The sequence below is a fragment of the Gouania willdenowi genome, chromosome 16, assembly GCF_900634775.1.
Source record: "Gouania willdenowi chromosome 16, fGouWil2.1, whole genome shotgun sequence".
Taxonomy (NCBI): domain Eukaryota; kingdom Metazoa; phylum Chordata; class Actinopteri; order Blenniiformes; family Gobiesocidae; genus Gouania; species Gouania willdenowi.
In genome coordinates this window covers 37,827,940-37,847,530 of record NC_041059.1, presented here as the reverse complement: position 1 = coordinate 37,847,530, position 19,591 = coordinate 37,827,940, and the positions used below count along the sequence as shown (strand labels likewise).

General features: G+C 39.5%; 1 protein-coding gene across 2 annotated transcripts in view; it reads right to left on the bottom strand.

Annotated features, from left to right (window-relative positions):
• Positions 1–655: 655 nt before the first annotated feature.
• LOC114477614 (beta-1,4-galactosyltransferase 3-like) overlaps positions 656–19,591 on the bottom strand; it is a 61,344-nt gene continuing 42,408 nt past the window's right edge. Inside the window, exons 4-7 of one of the 2 annotated variants that reach the window (XM_028470037.1) lie at positions 12,686–12,873; positions 3,507–3,629; positions 3,271–3,375; positions 656–1,960 (exon numbers count right to left, since the gene is read on the bottom strand). In XM_028470037.1, coding sequence (XP_028325838.1) covers positions 1,762–1,960; positions 3,271–3,375; positions 3,507–3,629; positions 12,686–12,873 — 615 coding nt within the window. In that variant the 3' untranslated portion in view covers positions 656–1,761. The remainder of the gene's footprint in view (positions 1,961–3,270; positions 3,376–3,506; positions 3,630–12,685; positions 12,874–19,591) is intronic. The other variant, XM_028470038.1, reaches the window with a different exon arrangement.

Here is a 19,591-nt window from a genome sequence, read left to right as displayed (position 1 = left end):
CAGAACAACGTCTTCATATGGATGTTAACAAGTGAGCAAACACAAGCACTGAGCTAACGCTAGAGCCAAGCTAACGTCAGGAAATGCCTTTTAATACAGTCTTTTTGGAGACAAAACCAACAAAATGACCAATGAAAGCTTTAGACTTAAATTAAATCACGTAGGCCATATCATCAAGGATCTAAAACGAGCACACAGCGCTAACATATGAAGATAGTGCAACTGCTAATGCTAACAAAACAATGACAGGGACGTCTTATCATCACACTTTTTAGCGTTATTTACAGCTTACCGAAGTGCTCTGTTCGTCATCTCCAAAGATAGAAGGAACTGAACCCTCAATCAGACAAAGTCTTTCGGCAAATCCTTCTTTATTCTGGCGGAAGTTGATGAAGCAGTCATCACTGAAGTGCTTCGTGCACACAAAAATGACCTTACCCACAGATGTGGGTACATTTCCGTGAAAAATAGAACTCAACCAGGCACTTTGAAAAGGTTCTGATGCTGGGAGACGGTGTAATGAAGCGTGTGGGTTACTACATCCAACAACCCAACATTTTGACTTATCCTCTCGTAACTTCAACATCCTTGAGCGTGGACTACAAAATAAAAGCGAGAAATAAAAATGGCGGATTGCTCGAAGTGTTGGGCCTGGAGTCGATGTCCTAATTTGGCAGTTCCGCTGCAAATACTGTGACGTTATTGTTCAAAAAACGTAATAGAGAATCGAGAAATCAAAACAGATTGAAAAATATGACCAAAGCAGAATATAAATATATCAACGGAGCACGTGAAGTGACTAATTAATTAACTTTTCTGTACTTCTAAACACTCTAAATATACAACATAATGCATTTAAGGGCTAAAAAAGTGGATTTAGCATGATAAGTCCCCTTTAATAAATCGCAATCAACTCGATCAGAGTGAAACTGATTTGAATCAAACAGTTCAAACTCCTCTAAATCGAGTCACTGGAGTCGACTCCACTCCAGGAAGAATCACTGAGCTAATAATGAACTGCTCACAAACCGAATCCTGCGTTTGAGGCCAAACGTTTCTGTAACAAAGATCAACCCAAGTCTTAGAAACTCCACAAAAACTGACTTTTCAATTTTAAATGAGAACATAAAAAAGAAAAAGGCAAATGAATACTTAGATTTTGACTTATTTGCTCAGTTACAGAAAAGAAGTAAGATGATATTAAATAAGATACTAAATGTAATCAAAGTGAACAAAAACTTTTCTTCATTTGTGTCCGTCAGCGTAGGATGGAAAACTAAACCAAACGAGGAAAACGCAGACGTGGAGCAAAGGATATGAAGACTTGAATCAAATGACTCAAATCCACTCAAAGCAAATGTGTTGAATTCCCTCAAACTAGCTTTGTTTAAATTGAGTCAAATCCTTTTTTTCTCGACTGTTTACGGAGCTGCTAACAGAAAAGATTCAAACGGTCATCGAAACTGATTCAAAGGTTTCTTTTCAAAAGAAAAGAAAAAAGAACATGATGTGGACTCAGCCCGTCCGAGGAACCGCAAACTGACGGAGGTCAAAGGTGGTGGATACGTTGAGATGAACATGATATGAAGACTCAACTCAAGTAGAGATGAACCAAAATATAAACAGAGCAAAGTCTTCCCACACCAAGTAGAGTTTCTGTCAATAAGCCCCGCCCACAGAACAATCAGAAGCTTCAGGAGTACAGTCACTATTTACACAAACATTATGATATATTTGATCCACTTTGTGTTGATTTTATTTCTATCCATGATGTTGGATCTGGTCCGCCATGGTGGTAGCTTTAGGCGGCGGAGGAGGAGGAGGGAGTCCGGCCTTTGTGTCGATGTCCACGGTGATGTTGGTGTAGAGAGGATGATATTCCCGGGAGATGACTCGAGATTCCACAGTGTTCATCCCGTCCTGTTTCCACGTCTGATGCGTCTTTTCCAACATATTGAACCTGGAACAGAGAAGTTTAGTGTCTGTGTTGGAAAAGTCATCCTAACGTATTACTACTCATACTAACGTACTACTCATACTAACGTACTACTCATACTAACGTACTACTCATACTCACGTACTACTCAAACTAACGTACTACTCACACTACTGTACTACTCATACTAACGTACTACTCATACTCACGTACTACTCATACTAACGTACTACTCACACTACTGTACTACTCATACTCACGTACTACTCATACTAACGTACTACTCATACTCACGTACTACTCACACTACTGTACTACTCATACTCACGTACAACTCATGCTCACGTACTACTGACACTACCGTACTACTCATACTATCGTACTACTCATACTAACTTAGTACGCATACTAACTGACTACTCATACTAATGTACTACTTATACTTAGTACTCATACTAACTTAGTAGTCATACTAACGTACTACTCGTACAAACGTACTACTCATACTTAGTACTCATACTAACTTAGTAGTCATACTAATGTACTACTCATACTAACGTACTACTCATACTTGGTACTCATACTAACTTAGTAGTCATACTAATGTACTACTCATACTAACGTACTACACACTACCATACTACTCATACTAATGCACTACACACTACAGTAGTATTCACGCTAACGTACTACTCATACTAAGGCTGATGTCAAAATTAGTATGTAGTGCGTTCATATTAGATGGTATGAAAAGATTAAATAGGTGAGAAATACTCAGATAAATACTATATGGTGACATTTTTTAAGTGTGCACGGTGGGCACACTAGTCATACTCAACCATCCCATGATGCATTGTGAGAGAAATGGCTTCAAGCTTAAAGTCAAACATCCTCTTTTCAAAATAAAAGCATCTCTTCTTGTCTTCCATTTATTTTTTAACACTTTTGTAAATAGGGATCCTGTTTTAAAGTTAACAGAACATTTTGTCAGTAGCACAATAGAGAGTCTGAAAATCTCTGAAATGTCAGCATGAAATGTGTTTCTGTAGGTTTTATGGATCAAATGAGTACATATTATTCTACTCGGTCACTTTCTCACTTAAAATGTTTTATGAACTTTCAAAGGTGGAGAATCAACAGAGTTATTTAGCCTCAGTGTGCTTTAGGTTTTTGTCGGATATTTGAAATGCATCCTGGGAAATTTGGATGTTTACTTCAGTGGGAACGCTCATCATCCTAATAACATATAGTAAACAGTATATCATTGAGTATGTAGTACGTTAGAATATGTTTGACACTAGCAGCGTTTTCTCATCAAACAGGAAGTGAGTCACCTGTTTATGTTTACGTCGTTTCCTTTGTCCCGTGTGTGATTGATCATTTTGTAGCGTCCCACCTTCAGAGATGGACGACTGATGGACATCCCGGCCCGAGACACTCTGTGGAGACACACACAGGACCATGCTTGTCATGTTGTTAAACATCAGTTGTTTCCTTATTGTGTGACTGTAATTGATCTGATCAGAGGTCATAGTGTGATGGCTAATCAATGTGTGTGTGTCTGTCTGACCTCTTTGCGATGTCATCATCCTCGCCCCCCCACCCCCAGTAGTTGTTGGGGAATCCGTTTATCTTCTGGTAATGCAGCGGACTCAGCGCGGTCACGCCTCCAAAGGCCTTCTTGTACGTAGGCCTGAGAAGGTCAAAAAGGTTCTTCAGCTGAAGGTTTGACCAGCTCTAACTATAGACATCATAATACGTAGACGCCCCATCGACTGCTACTGCCCACTATAGCGGTGTGTCAACAGGGCGGCCATCTTGGACCGGTGGCAATTGCTCCTACAGTGTGTTATATCTATAGAGCTATGATGCGCTACACAATTAAAGCTGACATAAATCGCTCACTTCTCAAGCAATTTTCACGGGGTTTGTTTGTAACAAACGTCAGACATGATAAATAGATAGACATAAATAGAGCAAAATAAATTGTATTATTATTATTATTATTATTATTATTATTATTATTATTATTATTATTATGATTATTATTATATCATCATCATTAATTATAGCCAAAGAACTGAAATATTCAAGGATGTGTGTGTTGAGATTATGTGGTAAGTGGTATAACCAGAGGGGTATTCCATAAAGGCGGGTTAACAAACTCTGAGTCTATCCATAAACTCTGGGTCAACATACCCCGCGATGGGAAACTCTGGGTATCGGATTCCATTACAGCTGGTATGAAGTGGGTCAATCAACCCTGAGTATGTAAACCTTGGGTAACTGACGTGCACACGCGCGATAAAAAACCATCAGCAATGGATCGAAGATGAGTCAAGCTGCCATGGCAACCACCTGGAAAATAGTGATTTAATCACCCTAATGTTTGAGGAATATGAGCCTGTTCTAAAGGTGCGTTCAGTCTTCAGTGACTATAGTGGCTTAAATCACCTGTAATTAGTCACACTTTTTGGTCGCTTCATCACTTTATTGCTTCAGTGACGTGACGAGCGGTGAATAATATGAATAAAATGTGTCTGAGGAGACGTGTCAGCAGCATAGGATGGCTGCATAGAGAGCCCTCCTGTTACACTGGATATTAAGACAGTAAATGCCGCTTGATATCACATCATTTATATTGATTTTTAATGTAATATTGTTGCCAGAGTCATCTCAACGTCCTAAAAAATGTCATTAAAAAAACACTGAAGCAAGACACGAACCTGCAACCCTTCACTTCCAAGAGCAGCATCACAATTCACTGCACCATCATATCTTCAAAGAGCCGTGATCTACAGATTTAACTGTATAACAATATAAAACAACAATCGAGCCTTAAAAGTGGATTTATTTAAATGATCATCTCCTCCTTTATATTATCCACAGGTTTGTATTCAGTGAACTTTACTACAGACGTCAGTAGATGTTTTAATGCAGATCAACCTCAACCTACATCTACAATGTTATAAAGAAAATTACCATTTGCACACAAAAAAAAAAATGTAAAGCAACACAACATTATTAATGATGTGAACACGTCTGTGGTGTGTGATGTTACTAATGTGTTTCAGAGAAGAGTTTTAACGTTCAATAAAGTGTTCAGAAATGGTGTTCAGGTGGGCGGAGCCAGGTAGAAACCCAGGGTTTCTTTGATAAAACCTGCCAGCGACCAGGTTTAGTTCACGGACAATGTTGCCATGGTAACATACTCAGAGAAGAACATACCTCACGTTTAGGAATGAGATACTCAGAGTTTCCCTTATTTGAGCCTGAACATACTCAGAGTTTGAACATAACACGCTTTATGAAATACCCCTCAGCATTTTAAATATATCCAAGCACCTTGTATCATAGCTACAGTACATGTGCAATGTTTTTAAAAAATTAAAGTTTGGAAACTGGTTCAAAATTCAACGAATAATTCTACTTAGAGATTGAGAAATACCTCTTTCAGTCATAATGTCCATGCACTGTTGGACATTATGGTATCATTTATTATTTTTCATTTTTATTTATTTATTTTGGACAAACAACAATTTATAACCATCATAACTAAAACATACAATAATGCAAAAAAAATCACTTAAACACCCCATACAATATATCTTGTCCAAAAAGGAGTAGAAAGAAGAAATGGTTTTGATGTCCTTGTTACAAAAATTTTGTCCATAACTTTAATGAAAACTAAGTTAGTTTTGCCGTGATATGTTGGTGGATAAAAATGAAGAGGTGTGTGTGTGTGTGTGTGTGTGTGTGTGTGTGTGTGTGTGTGTGTGTGTGTGTGTGTGTGTGTGTGTATAATTTTCATTTGGACCGCGGAGTGGAAGGGAGATAGAAACTAATCATCGGTAAAAATACCAGTAAAACTCCAGAGAATAATCATCAGGAATAAAAAGACAGCAGCACTAATAACTGGTAAAATGATAAACTGGTGATATTACAGTCTGTGAATGCAGTACAGGGACGGACTCACTCTGCCTCTGGGTCCTAGTGCCTGCCGACCGGGGACTTCTGTTCCATTTACTGAGGTCCGTGTGTGTTTAATAAGTCTGTGTGTGTCCGTGTGAAAGTCTGCATGTCCATGCCTCTGTCCATCCACTCTTTTCATTATATCCATGTCTTTTAAGGCTTTATTACATAATGTCGGCTGTAGTCTGGGCTGTAGTCGTCACCAGCACGTCATCGCCGAAAGTCGCGCAAGCTCGAAATGACAACTGTAAAGAGTTCTTATATTAGTCTATTATCTTTTTAAAGTGGTGTTTTTTGTGTCTTTAGACTCCAATTACATTTATGTATATAATATGTTCCCCACAATATAAACAGGTTCACAATATAATTATTTTTTATAGTTTCTGTTTCCACTGTATCCAGAATAATAACAATCTTTCACAACAAGAACTGTTGATTGATTGGTCACATGACTGTTCCAGGGCTTGAGTTTGTTTTATTTAGTTTCATCATGTTATTTCTTGGCAGAAATGCTTTTAAACACTTGCTGTACATTCAGCTGACATAAAAATCTTGTTTTCAAATATGTACATTCATTGTGAATTTATCAGTAGCAGTAGTAGTTTTAATATTTTAGTAAACCTTTTTTGTCCATCAAATGTATTTAAAATAAACAAAAATTAAAGAGAGAATGTTATTTAACTGCACACACACACACACACACACCTTTTTGGATTTTAAAGATAATCATTTACTCCTTCATCCTCCACATTTTGACTCACTCAATCATCCTCAACATTTTCATTCCTTTTGTGTACTATACATCTCCAGAATGGCTTTTTTACACATCATCACTTTTATGACATTATGGTAATATAAACACATTTTTGTTATATACATTTCTACTACATGTACCATTTGAAGACAAAATAATCCAAAAGGAACTTCTCCAACACCAACAATGTGTCTGAAAACAGTCATCAGATAAATATAGAATCACAGGAGTACCAAAATTAAAAGGAAATGCATGTGGAAATATAAAGAGAATCAATAATGAAAAAATATACAAATGTAGTCACATTATTTTTCATTGTCTTTTCCATTTGCATTTCGACATTGCTTTTACTTCCTGACTCAAGCTGTGGGTAAAAGCAATGACCCGCCCACAGCAAAGGTCTTTCTGTCCAGGCTGACGAGTCGATACCTGATCTCACGGTTACTGCTTGCAGTGGCTATGTATTAGCAGGCTTGGGGAGTAACGGATTACAAGTAACAGCTTTACATAATCAGTATTCAAAAAACATGTAACTGTAATCCATGACAGTATATTAAAAAACGTGTAATCAGATTATAGGTTGTTTTTTTTTTTTTTTAATAAAAACAGAGATTATTTCGGGGGATTACATTTTAAAAACAAGCAGAATATGCATCTGTGCATCAACACAGTTCACGCACACGTATTGAGAGACTTCACAGCAGTTCACCACAACAAATGAACAGGTAAAACAAGCTATAACAATGTTGTGATCATGTGAACTGTGCAGTCACCGTGCACTTGTCTGGAAACGGACCAATGTGTCAGTGGACTCACAGAGCGTCTGTATTTAATACATCTGAGCACTGAAGAGTTTTCTAAGCAGAGTTGACGGAGCAGTAAGAGTGTTTTATTTTTCTGTGTCTCGTCAACACTAGTACCGTGGGACCCCTACACAACAATCTGAAGCACGTCACGTAGGGCGTTATATCAGTGCATCTGAACTTTATCACGACTGTAAATGGTCTGCGTTATGAAAATTATCTCTTGATTGGATTAAAATTAAACCAGTGCGCAAAGATAATGTACTCAGAGCTGTGTGTGCGTCTAAAGAATATGCTGGATAATAAATAAACCAATAAAATGATTTTCATCAAGAACTTCAATGCATTTTGTGTTTTAATTAGATAACATATTTAATGTGACTGTCTTCCAACAGCTCAGTCAGGCCTGTACAACATTATTTAATGTATGAGTGGGGTCAGGTTAAACATTTATTTATTTTGTTTTTTATTGTGCATTGTTGGAATGTCATTGTTCAATAAATATTTTCATATCTTTAATTGATTTATTATTTTAAGCATTAATATTAATTTATGCAATTGCAATGTTTTCATTTTAGTGATTAGTACATTCAGAGCCAGAAATGCAATGGGGGACTAATAATTTGCATAATAATTTATTTCAGTGTTTCATTTTCGGCCAAAAAAATTAATTTAGATCCTAAACAGAAATAATAATAATAATAATAATAATAATAATAATAATAATAATAATAATAATAATAATAATAATAATAATAATACATTGGATTTTATATAGCTCTTTATCATAGATACTCAAAGCACAATGTGAATGATCTCTGCCTGCTGTTAAAATGTTGTCGTCGTCCAGAGATTTTTGCTTTTACTCTGTATTATTGTATCTGCTCTGTGCTGTCAGAAAATGGATGAATGAATAGATGTACTGTAAGTTATAACCATCCAGTCTTTTAAAAACTCTTCTTAGGGAGGTTTAAAGACAAAAACAAATGATGTTTTAGTTAAATATATGAATATTCCTGGCAGAAGGCTGCAGGATGCAGGTTAACTAAATTCATTAATCAAGGAAATAATTTACATCAAATTGTATTTGGCACATATTTAATTAAAGTCACTACCTGTATATTACATGACACATGAAAAACATGCTGACACCAGTGAAGGGAATTACTTTACTTTACCCTGGAGCATGTTAATGACTAAAACATCTACTGACAATTGTTACTATGTTGTGTATGTAACCTTTGTAACTATAGAACTAGTTAAAACCTGACATACCACATTCAGGTGGTGCTTTTTTGTTTAACAAATATTACAAAACTGTAACAACAACAATTATTATATTCCATACAATAATCATTATAGTATGGTCTGTGGTCTAAGACAGGGGTCTGCAACCTTTACTCTACAAGGAACCATTTAACTTCATCTCATCTAGATTAAAGTCCTCCTGGAGCCAAAAAAACTTTCTCAATGAATACATTATAGTGTATTATATTCTATACAGTTAAAATTATATAGAATAATGTTTGATTTAATTTGATTTGATTTATATTGATAATGTAAATGGAAACTTAAAAACAGTTTAAAATAAAATAAAATAAAACAGTATCTTCATCTTCAAATTCTTACACATCTCAGTTTACATGAACACAATGTTATATAAAGAAGATTTTTTTAGTTCATGTATATGAAAGGCTACAAAAAGTAACTTGGATTTGATAACACATGATCATGTGATCAACTCATTTCTTGCCACACATAAAACATGCATATTTAACCTGTACATTGGTGGTTAAATGAATCTGTTCCCACACAATTAAAATCTTTATTTTCTTCCAGAATGTGTTTAATTATCTTACCAGGGATTTAAAACTTAAGGTTAGCCACAGGTGCAGGAAAGTTGATGGTCTGTAGATGTTACAGGAGGTGATGTAGGAAGGTGCTGAGTCATTGCACGTGATTTATTTTAGGTTAACACATTGTTATATCTTGATGATTTTATTTGTCATTAATCATTAATAGCCTCTGTAAAAAAAAAAAAAAAAAAAAAAGATTTTATTCAATAGTTTTTTAGGGACCCATTGCAAAAGAGTCAAAGAGCGACATCCGCCTGGGTTTGTTTACATGTGTAAACCATGTGACCTCGCGATGATTCACCACGAGACCATCAAAGTCTCGTCTGTGTCTGCCCCGGTCTTCACCTCATTTGAATCCACAGTATGTGAACTCTCCGGACCTATTCCCACCATCATTGCAACTGTTTACCGCTCGCCTAAATCCAACAGTGATTTTTTAAATGACTTTGCTGCCTTCCTCATTCATTTATCCTCCCTTTCATCAAAAAATCATTCATATGGATAACATCAATCATCCTTTTACCTGAGATTTTACATCCTGTTTAGATAGTTTTGGTCTTCAGCAACATATCAACACATCCACCCACTCAAAAGGTCACATTCTTGATTTACTCTGCTGCTCCGGTGTCACCCCTCTTGACTGTAAAACTGATGAACTCCCCATAACTGATCACTTTCTCCTCTCATTCAATGCTGCTCTCACCATTACTCCCACCAAGCTCCCACGTCTCATATCATTCCGCAACATTAACAATATAAATCTCAACACCCTCACCTGCAGTATTGACCACCACCTGGACATAAATACATTTTCTCTCCTCTCCCCATCCCACCAGAATCCTTCCCATTTACTCATTCCTTTTCCATTTTTCAACTCCCCCTTTCCTCTGAAATCTCAGACCTCATCCGTCAGTCCAAACCATCCTCCTATCAGTTGGACCCTCTCCCCACATTCCTGGTCAAAGCCTCCCTCCCCTCTCTGATTCCCATCATATCATCCACTCCTCTCTCATCACTGGAACTGTTCCCTCATCCTTCAAATCAGAAAAAAAATCTGGTGCAGATCCTTCCAATCTCAATAACTTCTGTCCCATCTCAAAACTCCCCTTCATCAGTAAAATTCTCGAAAAAATAGTTGCCAGCCAACTTCACTCTCACCTATCCCACAATAACCTTCATGAACAGTTCCAGTCCGGTTTTTGCCCTCTCCATAGCACTGAAACAGCACTCGTAAAAATAACCAACAACCTCCTCATGGCAGCTGATTCTGGACTCCTCAACATCCTCATCCTCCTCGACCTGAGTGCAGCATTTCACACCATCTCTCACACCACCCTTCTGAACAGATTAGCTTCCATGGGCATTACCCACACCCCCCTTAACTGGTTTAAATCCTATCTCTCTGGCCGCACTCAGTTCATCAAGCTCAAATCCTTTAAATCAAAACCCTCCCCCGTCACTACAGGTGTGCCCCAGGGCTCAGTCCTGGGGCACCTTCTCTTCATTATTTACCTCGTCCCCCTTGGCAATATCTTCCGTAAATTTGGCATTCATTTTCACTGTTACGCTGATGACACCCAGCTCTACCTCACCAGTAAACCATCTTATACCCCCCCCCACTTCCCTTACTGACTGTATCACAGAAGTTAAATCCTAGTTAAATCATAATCTCCTAAAACTCAACTGTGACAAAACAGAGGTTCTCCTCATTGGTACAAAATCAACACTCTCCAAATTCTGTAGTTTCTACATCCAAATTGACAACTCTTCCGTTTCCCCCTCACCACAGGTTAAAAGTCTGGGTGTCATCCTGAGGCCCCTCCCCCAACACGATGGAAAGAAAGAAACCAACAGTCTCTCTACGCACAGAAACCAAATCACAAGATAATTAATTTTAAAAAATTACAAAAAGAACTAACAACAATAATTTATTTACTAAAGACTCAAAATTCCCCAAAAGAGAAAATAAAATAATTCTGTACTGAAACCGTAAAGTCACATGACGTCCCATGACGTCACTCATGCGAGCCCTGCATTCACTCAGGTTGGCTGATTGAGTGTATGAATGAGTGGTGTATACTGGAGAAATGTTTGCAACTCGGAGAAACTATGGATGGAAAAAGGCTTGAGCAGTGGCCAAGTGTGCACCCATAGCGCCTGCGGTGGCTGATGAAAAGAAACCCGAAGACAGCGGTAAACGGCTGGAGCGGTAAGGGAAAGCTGGTCTGAATGAGTGTGCATGTACATGTGTGTGTTAGCGTCATGGTCGCCCCCTGCAATTCTTCTTAGTCCAGAACTCAGCTGCCCGCATCATCACCAAAACTCCCTCTATCTCCCACATCACTCCTGTTCTCCACCAGCTTCCCATTCAATCTCGCATCAACTTCAAGATCCTTCTGTTAACTTATAAGCCCATTCACCAAACTGCCCCCCTTATCTGACTGATCTCATCCACGTCCACACTCCATCTCGCTCCCTCAGATCATCTTCCTCCATTCATCTGTTCACTCCACCAGCCCACCCTACCACTATGGGGAGCAGAGCTTTCTGCCGCTCTGCTCCCCAGCTCTGGAACTACCTCTGGATCTCAGGAACATGGACTAATTTTCACAAAACAAAGCCAGACTCAAAACTCACTTATTCACAACAGCATTTCCCACCTGAGCCCCCCTGTTCTGTCTCCGTGTTTAAGCTTCATTTTGACTGTTGTTTTTATACTGTTTTAGCCTAAATTTGATTGTGGTTTTATACTATGTTGTTGTGGTTTTATCATGTACTGTTAAGTGACCTTGGGTGAACTGAAAGGCGCTGAATTTCAAATAAAATGTATTATTATTATTAGGCTCCAGAGCCGCAGGTTGCAGACCTGGTCTAGGTTAATGATTCAACCGAATTGTTCATAACTAATGAATCATAATAATATATGTAAAACAAAAAAGCACCACCTGAAAGAGGTATGTCATGTTTTAACTAGTTCTATAGTTAGAATCCTGTGATCAGGTATCGACTAGTCAGGCGGGTCATTGCTTTGACATTGCTTGAGTCATGAAGTGAAAGCAATGTCAAAACACAAAAGAAAAAGACAAAACAGAAAAAGTAACGACAAAATGGAAAAAAACAAAAGCAAAATGGAAAAAAAATATGACTACGTTTGTATATTTTTTCATTATTGATCCTCTTTATATTTCCCTTTTTTTATTGATTCTCTTTATATTTTTACATGCATTTCCTTTTAATTTTGGCACTCCTGTGATTCCATACATAACAAGGTTATGAGTCAAACCGTAACACCAACTGTTTGGAGCATTTGTTGTGATCATAGATCAGTTGTGGATGTGTGTGTGTGTGTGTGTGTTCGACGTACTTGTAATTATTCCTGTCAATGGCAACGGAGACGTGCTTGGGGTTTACGTCACACACGTACGTGTTTCTGTCGTCCTCAGGAATCAGATCCACGTCGTGGAAGAACAGACAGTCCCAGTCCTCCTCCTTCATCGCCTCCCGGAAACCCACGTTCATCAGCTTAGCTCGGTTAAAAGTGTAGTTCCCAGCCTAACACACACACACACACACACACACACACACACACACACACAGTGTTTCTCTACTGTGATTAATTTCAAAATTAATACACATATTCTACATTAGACACTTCTTTCCATTTAAAAAAAAAAAAAGAAATTGATTATAATAACGAATCAATAATTACTAGAGTTAAACCACACAAATTTCATTCTTGTGTGTAGTTCAGTTCAATTAAATGAAATAAATTCCTGAATAAACCATTAATCATGATTAAAGGCATTTCACAGACCAACCACAAGTCTTTTCACACTCGGAAATCTCCAATACTAATAATAATCATACATTTTACTGATAGGGGCTTTTCAAAAACTCTAATACACTTTACAGTTGTGAAAAAAATGTGTCTGACTTGAATGTGTTTCTGGTAGGGCAGCTCAGTGCGTGAATGTGAGTGACGTAGTGTGGCTGCACACGCAGGTGTGTGTGGAAAGAAAGCTATGGAGGAGAGAGGTGTGTGCATGCCTATGAGAGAGTCCTACACGGCAACCGGGATAGATAGTGAGGATATGTTCACAGTGCGGAGATAAAATAAAGTGCAGCTCTAAGACAACCACACGACCTGTTCTTTATACGCGGTCGTGACGGCACCAACTTTGACGAGCGTAAGGTATACGAGAGTTTACCCCGCAGGAAAAGCGGCCTCCGGCCCTGGAGTATACATATCTCCTGTGTCTTTCAACCACGGTGGGGAGACTCAACAGGAAAGGTTTTAACACTGGTGACTACGAAGGGACACTCGTTGTTAAAGGAGAGGTGAGCAGCATAAATAAGAGGACAATAACTGTGATACATCAGTAATATTACCTTTGCTAAGCTAATCCAAGATGGCATCCGCTCGTTACCTTCCTATGTGTACGGACAAGAAACTAACTACTCAAACCCGTTTATGTCACTAACTAATGTCCAGGACAATGAAGAAAGTACTGTGGGGGCTTATGAACACGGGACTGAGATAAAATGTGAACATTATAACCAATTAGTGTGTGATGAAAGCTGTGCTAACACACGGGCTAATGGAGAAGATTTGTTTGCGTCATTCAACCGTCCTGCTCCGCCCTCCCCGACCAATCCTTTTTATGGAGCTGACAGGCAAAGCCATGGACTTGCACGAAGCCCAGATGTACATGTGCTCCCCTATAATGCTCCAAACATGTCATCAAATGTCCAGTATGCAGACGCAAATCCCTTTGCTCACATGGGATGTTTTGGACAAAGCACACCAGCTACTTTTAAACCAGAAACAAGCACGCTTCCAATATTATACTCTTGTGTTAACCCAGAGCCGACCATTGAACATGGATGTTCCTCAGCCAGCCACCCATGTGACTCACCTCCATGTGAGAGCCGCACTGCACTTCGTCACTCTCCTCCATCAGACAGTGTTGAGGACTAAGATCTAAAATAGAGAGTCCCTACTCTAAGACCTGGCCAGTACGACGGTAACACACCATGGAGAGAGTTTTTGCACAAGTTTGAGAGCTGTGCAGAGGACAATCACTGGTCAGCAAAGACAAAGGCCATCCAGCTGAAATTCTGCCTAATTGGAGCTACAAGTGCCATAGTCCACAGAAACCCTTGATCATCTAAGTGGGACTAGCGCCGCCTGCTGGAGGAACTCGAAACTGCATATGGCCCTTCTTCAGATCACGCAGCAGCTGTTGCAGTAGAGCTGAGGCAAAGAGTACGCAGATTTGGTGAGTCGCTTCATGTATTCAGAGATGACATTTATGGGAAAGTAGCTATAGCCTATGGGGATTGGGCAGAGGCTGAGCAAGATGCTATAGCTGTTGAAGTCTTCACTAATGGCCTGGGGGATGCAGAACTAGTACAATGACAGTTAGAAAAGCACCCAGCCACCCAAGCCAGAGCTTACGAGATAGCCCATCACTATAAAACCACAAAGAGAGCTGCTGGGCCCGCCTTGGATTGGATTGGTTTATTTGAAAGGGGACAGTGCAATTTCATATTACACATAAACAAACATGGTTAAAAAAAGCCAGAATTAGCCAGAAGGCTATTTTTCATCTGTAGACCCCTGGCCAAGATGTAAAAAGGCAATAAAATACAAGCATAACAATACATTTACAAGTCAATAACAACAATAACAGTACCTGTTACAATATTAAAACACACACAAAAACACGTGTTCAAAAGGCTATGTTATCTAATACAGTACAATGCAGCGCAACAGGCTCGGCTTTTTTAATGTTGGCAAACGTACATGTTAATGAAACAAATTTAAAATTTTTTTGTAAAGGCCTTGTAAGTGGTTAGCTGTTTAACCTCCTCAGGTATTGAGTTCCACTCAGCAGCGCCCCTAACTGACCAGCTGATGATGAACTGGGGCCAAATCATGTGCTACTTTGTATATGAGACTCAGATCTGAAAATCTATGGAGATTTAAAAGGTTGTACTTTTTCAGTATTGCACAGTGATGATAGTGCCTTGGTTTTCTATCCAAGACTTTAATGGCTTGTTTGTATAATGTTTCCAAAGGTCTTTTTGCACTCTGACTTGCCTGAGACCAACTTGTTAGGCAGTAGTTAAAATGGCTGAAAATCATGGAACGTAGAAAAATTATTGCAGCTTCGGTTGACCTTTCATTTCGGATTGAGCGGAAATTTGCTTGATTAAACTTGATATTTTTACATAATTTGTCAATATGGGCTTTAAAGGAGAAGTGAGAATCTGTTACTAACCCAAGGTATTTGTACTGATTTACAATTTGTAATTTTTCTCCAGCAACCAGTATGTCAGGATTAGATGAGGCTCTATTTTACTGAAAAACATACCTACAGTTTTCAAAGTATTTAGCTGCAGGCAGTTCTCCTGCCTGCAGCTAAATACTTTACATCATTGATTGAGTCCATGAAGGTTTGTTGTTCCTGCTTTGGTATCCTAAAGGATTCTGTGCCTGGCAAAGATTTAAAACACTTTTTATTTAATTTTCTGGTGACCATGATGAGATTGTGATCAGACAATCCAGTAAGCATATTGTAAGATTTCAAAATCCTTTCTGGCCTGTTTGTAAAGGTCAATTTGAGTGCTCGTAGAGTTTGTAATTCTCGTGGGGCCTTTAATCACCTGAGCCATATCCATTTTGTCCATGACCTTTTTCAAATTTTTCCTGATTTGTTTGACTTCCCAATTAACATTTAGGTTACCCAATATTATAAGTTCTTTTGCAAGGTTGAGTTGTTTTAATAAAATGTCTAGCTTTTCATAAAAATCTGCATTTGAAGAAGGAGGTCTCTACATAACCACAAGAGTGAAGGACATTTGCTGTGACAAAGTTACATTTAAACCAGGAAATTCCAAATCATTCTCATCTGCAACATGAATTTTATTACAGATAAAAGTTTCCTTAGCATAAATCATGACCCCCCCTCCCTTTGAATCCTGTCTGTCTTTACGAAACATTTTATAACCGGGTATAGATATTATTGCGGAGGGTGAGGTTTCTTGAAGCCAGGTCTCAGAAAGGCATAGAAAGTGAATATAAGAGTCAGTAAGTAGGCGACGGACTTGATCACTTTTTGACTTGATACTTCGTATATTCAAATGTGCACATAAAATGCTTTTTGGTTTTGATCTTGAGTCCCAAATTAATTTAGAGTTATTAACTGTCTGAAATACCCCGAGTTTCCCGTGTTTTATTATTGTGGGATTTGTCGGTTTCCTGTTTCTAGTGTTGACGTAATTTGCAAGTAGCTTTACGTTTACTATGCTGTCACCTGTTGCACGGTTCTCAAACTTACAAGGAAGAGAAAGAGAAGATGGGGCTCGGATTTTACTTGCCGTTGTAGAAAGAGTCTGACAGGTGGAGGTTAGCGAGCCGGCCGCTCCGGTGAGATCCGTACCAGCTTTCAACCATGTCCCTGCTGTACTATCGCCGCCGCCACTCCTACCAGCTGTTTGTGGACTGTTTATAATGCTCCCTCGCGCTGATTCTAATGAGGAGTTTATGGCACAGTTTAATGAGCATGATGAACTCCGGTGAAACAGTGCTCCACGGCTATCCTGAAAGGCGTCCTCGTCCAAATATCCATTTGATGGGGGCATCCCGTTCCCGTGCAGCGGAGACGGCAGAGCTGCGCAGCCGGTAAACACGCCGCTAATCCCTGATGGATCCGTCCAACCAGTGACCACATTTGCGTCGATCACTGGTCCCGCCGCACTCGCCGGAGAGATGGAAGAATCGAGGTAAGTGCTTAGCTCAAACATGTAGTTTGTAGTAAAAGTGCGTACCTGTAAGTTTCCTGCAATGCTCTTGCTGTGGTTTGATGCGATGATATGATGTTGGGCCATTTGTCGGACCGGGGCATTGGTGAATGTCCCCAGACAGCAGAAGGCAGATGGTGATTATTAGTGTGAGGCTCTGTTGCGGCTTTAGTGCCGATTTGGTGTGCTTTCTGATTTTGCTGTACAGATGTGGATGAATCAGCATAGCAGCCAGGACTTGTTTTCCAAGTCCAAAATGTTTGGTGACTTGAATTGTCACAAAGTCCACTGACATAGGTTTGATGATGCTATTGGAACTATAAGAGTCATCCAGAATTTGACCAGTATCTGTGTAAAAAAAGGTGTGTGAGAGCAGTGCATAAGCAAAGAGCGCTGCAACTATACCTGCCACACCTGGCTCCGCCATGTTTCTTTCCATCTTAGGGCAAAATAAATGACTTTGTAATAGAAATTTGCATGGGTGACTTTGGTAAACACCGCATATTTCTGTTCGGAGAAGAAGTGCCCTACTTTCACCCAGAGACTGCCTCAAAGTTGCTCACTGTGAGAGTAGCCCGAACTCTCATGGTTGAACCCGCACAAGATTTCCTAGTCATGGGCGCTGTACATTGGACCAGTGGAGCTCAGGGGGACATGATACTTAGCCCTACAAAATACTTATTGCCTGGGTCCTAGTCCATGTTCAGCCCACTAACGTTGTCCCGCTATGCCTCTTTAACCCTGGCAACAAGGCTGTTACTATTAAAGAAGGTGCAATTGCAGTCCTCCTTCAGCCAGCAGAAGCTCTGCCCCCTTCCAGGAGTTCTACGTACAGAGTTCCACTGGCCTTAATGACAATGAAAAACTTGAACCGTCTAACCCAGGGGTCTGCAACCTGCGGCTCTGGAGCCACATGTGGCTCTTTGACTCTTTTGCAATGGCTCCTTGTAGCGTTTAAAAAATATATGGTATTGATGATTAATGACAATAACTTAAAATAAAATTATGATAAAAGAATTGGTTACCCTAAAAATGAATCACATTGTGCAATAACTTTGCCACCATCCTACTTCACCTCCTGCAACATCTACAGATCATCAACTTTCCTGCACCTGTGGCAAACCCAGAGCCGGATTAACGCAAAGGCAAACTAGGCACGTGCCTAGGGCCTGATTCACGGGATGGGGCCCAGACAGAGGGACAAGACAAAAATAAAAAATAAAAAGATTAAAAAAAAAAATAAAAATGTACAAATGTCCTATCTACAATTTATTTCAATATTTCTTAATTAACTAAAAATAGTCACAATGTTTATTTTAACCATAGACTGTTACATTACGTCACATTAACGCCAGTCAGTTAAATCAGAGGGGACGTCAGAAGCGCGGTCAGAGGTCAGAGCGGGACAACAAAGCTAGCAGGCAGGTCATTTTTTGAGTATGCTAACATTCAAGATGCTTTCAGGTGCGGCAAAACATAAAAAGAAAAAAATTGAAGAGGAAAAAAAGAAAAGACAGCGGGGGGCTTTACAGAAGTTTCTGTCGGGAAGCCGTCCGACAGGTGTGAACCTGCTGGAGTCAGCAGAGCCAGAGGCCGAGACAAGCCCGGAGACACGGCCCGAAGACGGGGCGGGAAATGCAGTGGAAGACGCAGTGGCGCCGTCAACATCAGCGCCGTCACAGACGGACAAAGTGATGGAAGAACAGCAGCCAGCCAGATGTGCCAGAAGTGAGCCCAATATCGTTTTGAAGCAGGAGCCTCTAGACCCAGAAAGGGTATTAGCAAGCTACCCATCTGATCCTGCAAAGTGGGACCAAATCGATGACAGGATGCGTGAGTACTTTACACTAAACAATCCCTGTCAAAATATTGGAGATTTCTCTGCATCACAGAGGAAATATGGAGACATTAACCAAAGCTTAACTAAGGAACATTTCTTTAGAAAAAAGCTTAATGGAGAAACCCTGTCAAGAAAATGGTTAGTGTACTCACCGTCTACTGGCACTGTATTCTGTTACTGCTGCAAGTTGTTCAGTATAAGAGACAATCAATTTGTCACTGGATTTAATGACTGGAAAAACTGTGCTAATTGCTTGCATGAACATGAAAATAGTATGGATCATCGCACTGCTGTGCTGAGTCTATCATCACTTGGAAATAAAAATGCACGCATAGATTCAAACATAGTACAGCAACAGGAGTCTGAGCGAGCATACTGGCTCAACATTTTGAAACGTATAGTGGCAACTATTCAGTTTCTTTCTTCACGAGGACTGCCCTTCCGTGGGGACGATGAGTTAGTATAGGATCACCCCACAATGAGAACTTTTTGTGCTGCTTGGAGTTAATTAGTCGCTTTGATCCACTACTGTCAGAACATCTAGCCAGATATGGAAATAAGGGCAGGGGACATACCAGTTACCTGTCCTCTACAGTTTGTGATGAGTTTATCCAGCTGATGGCT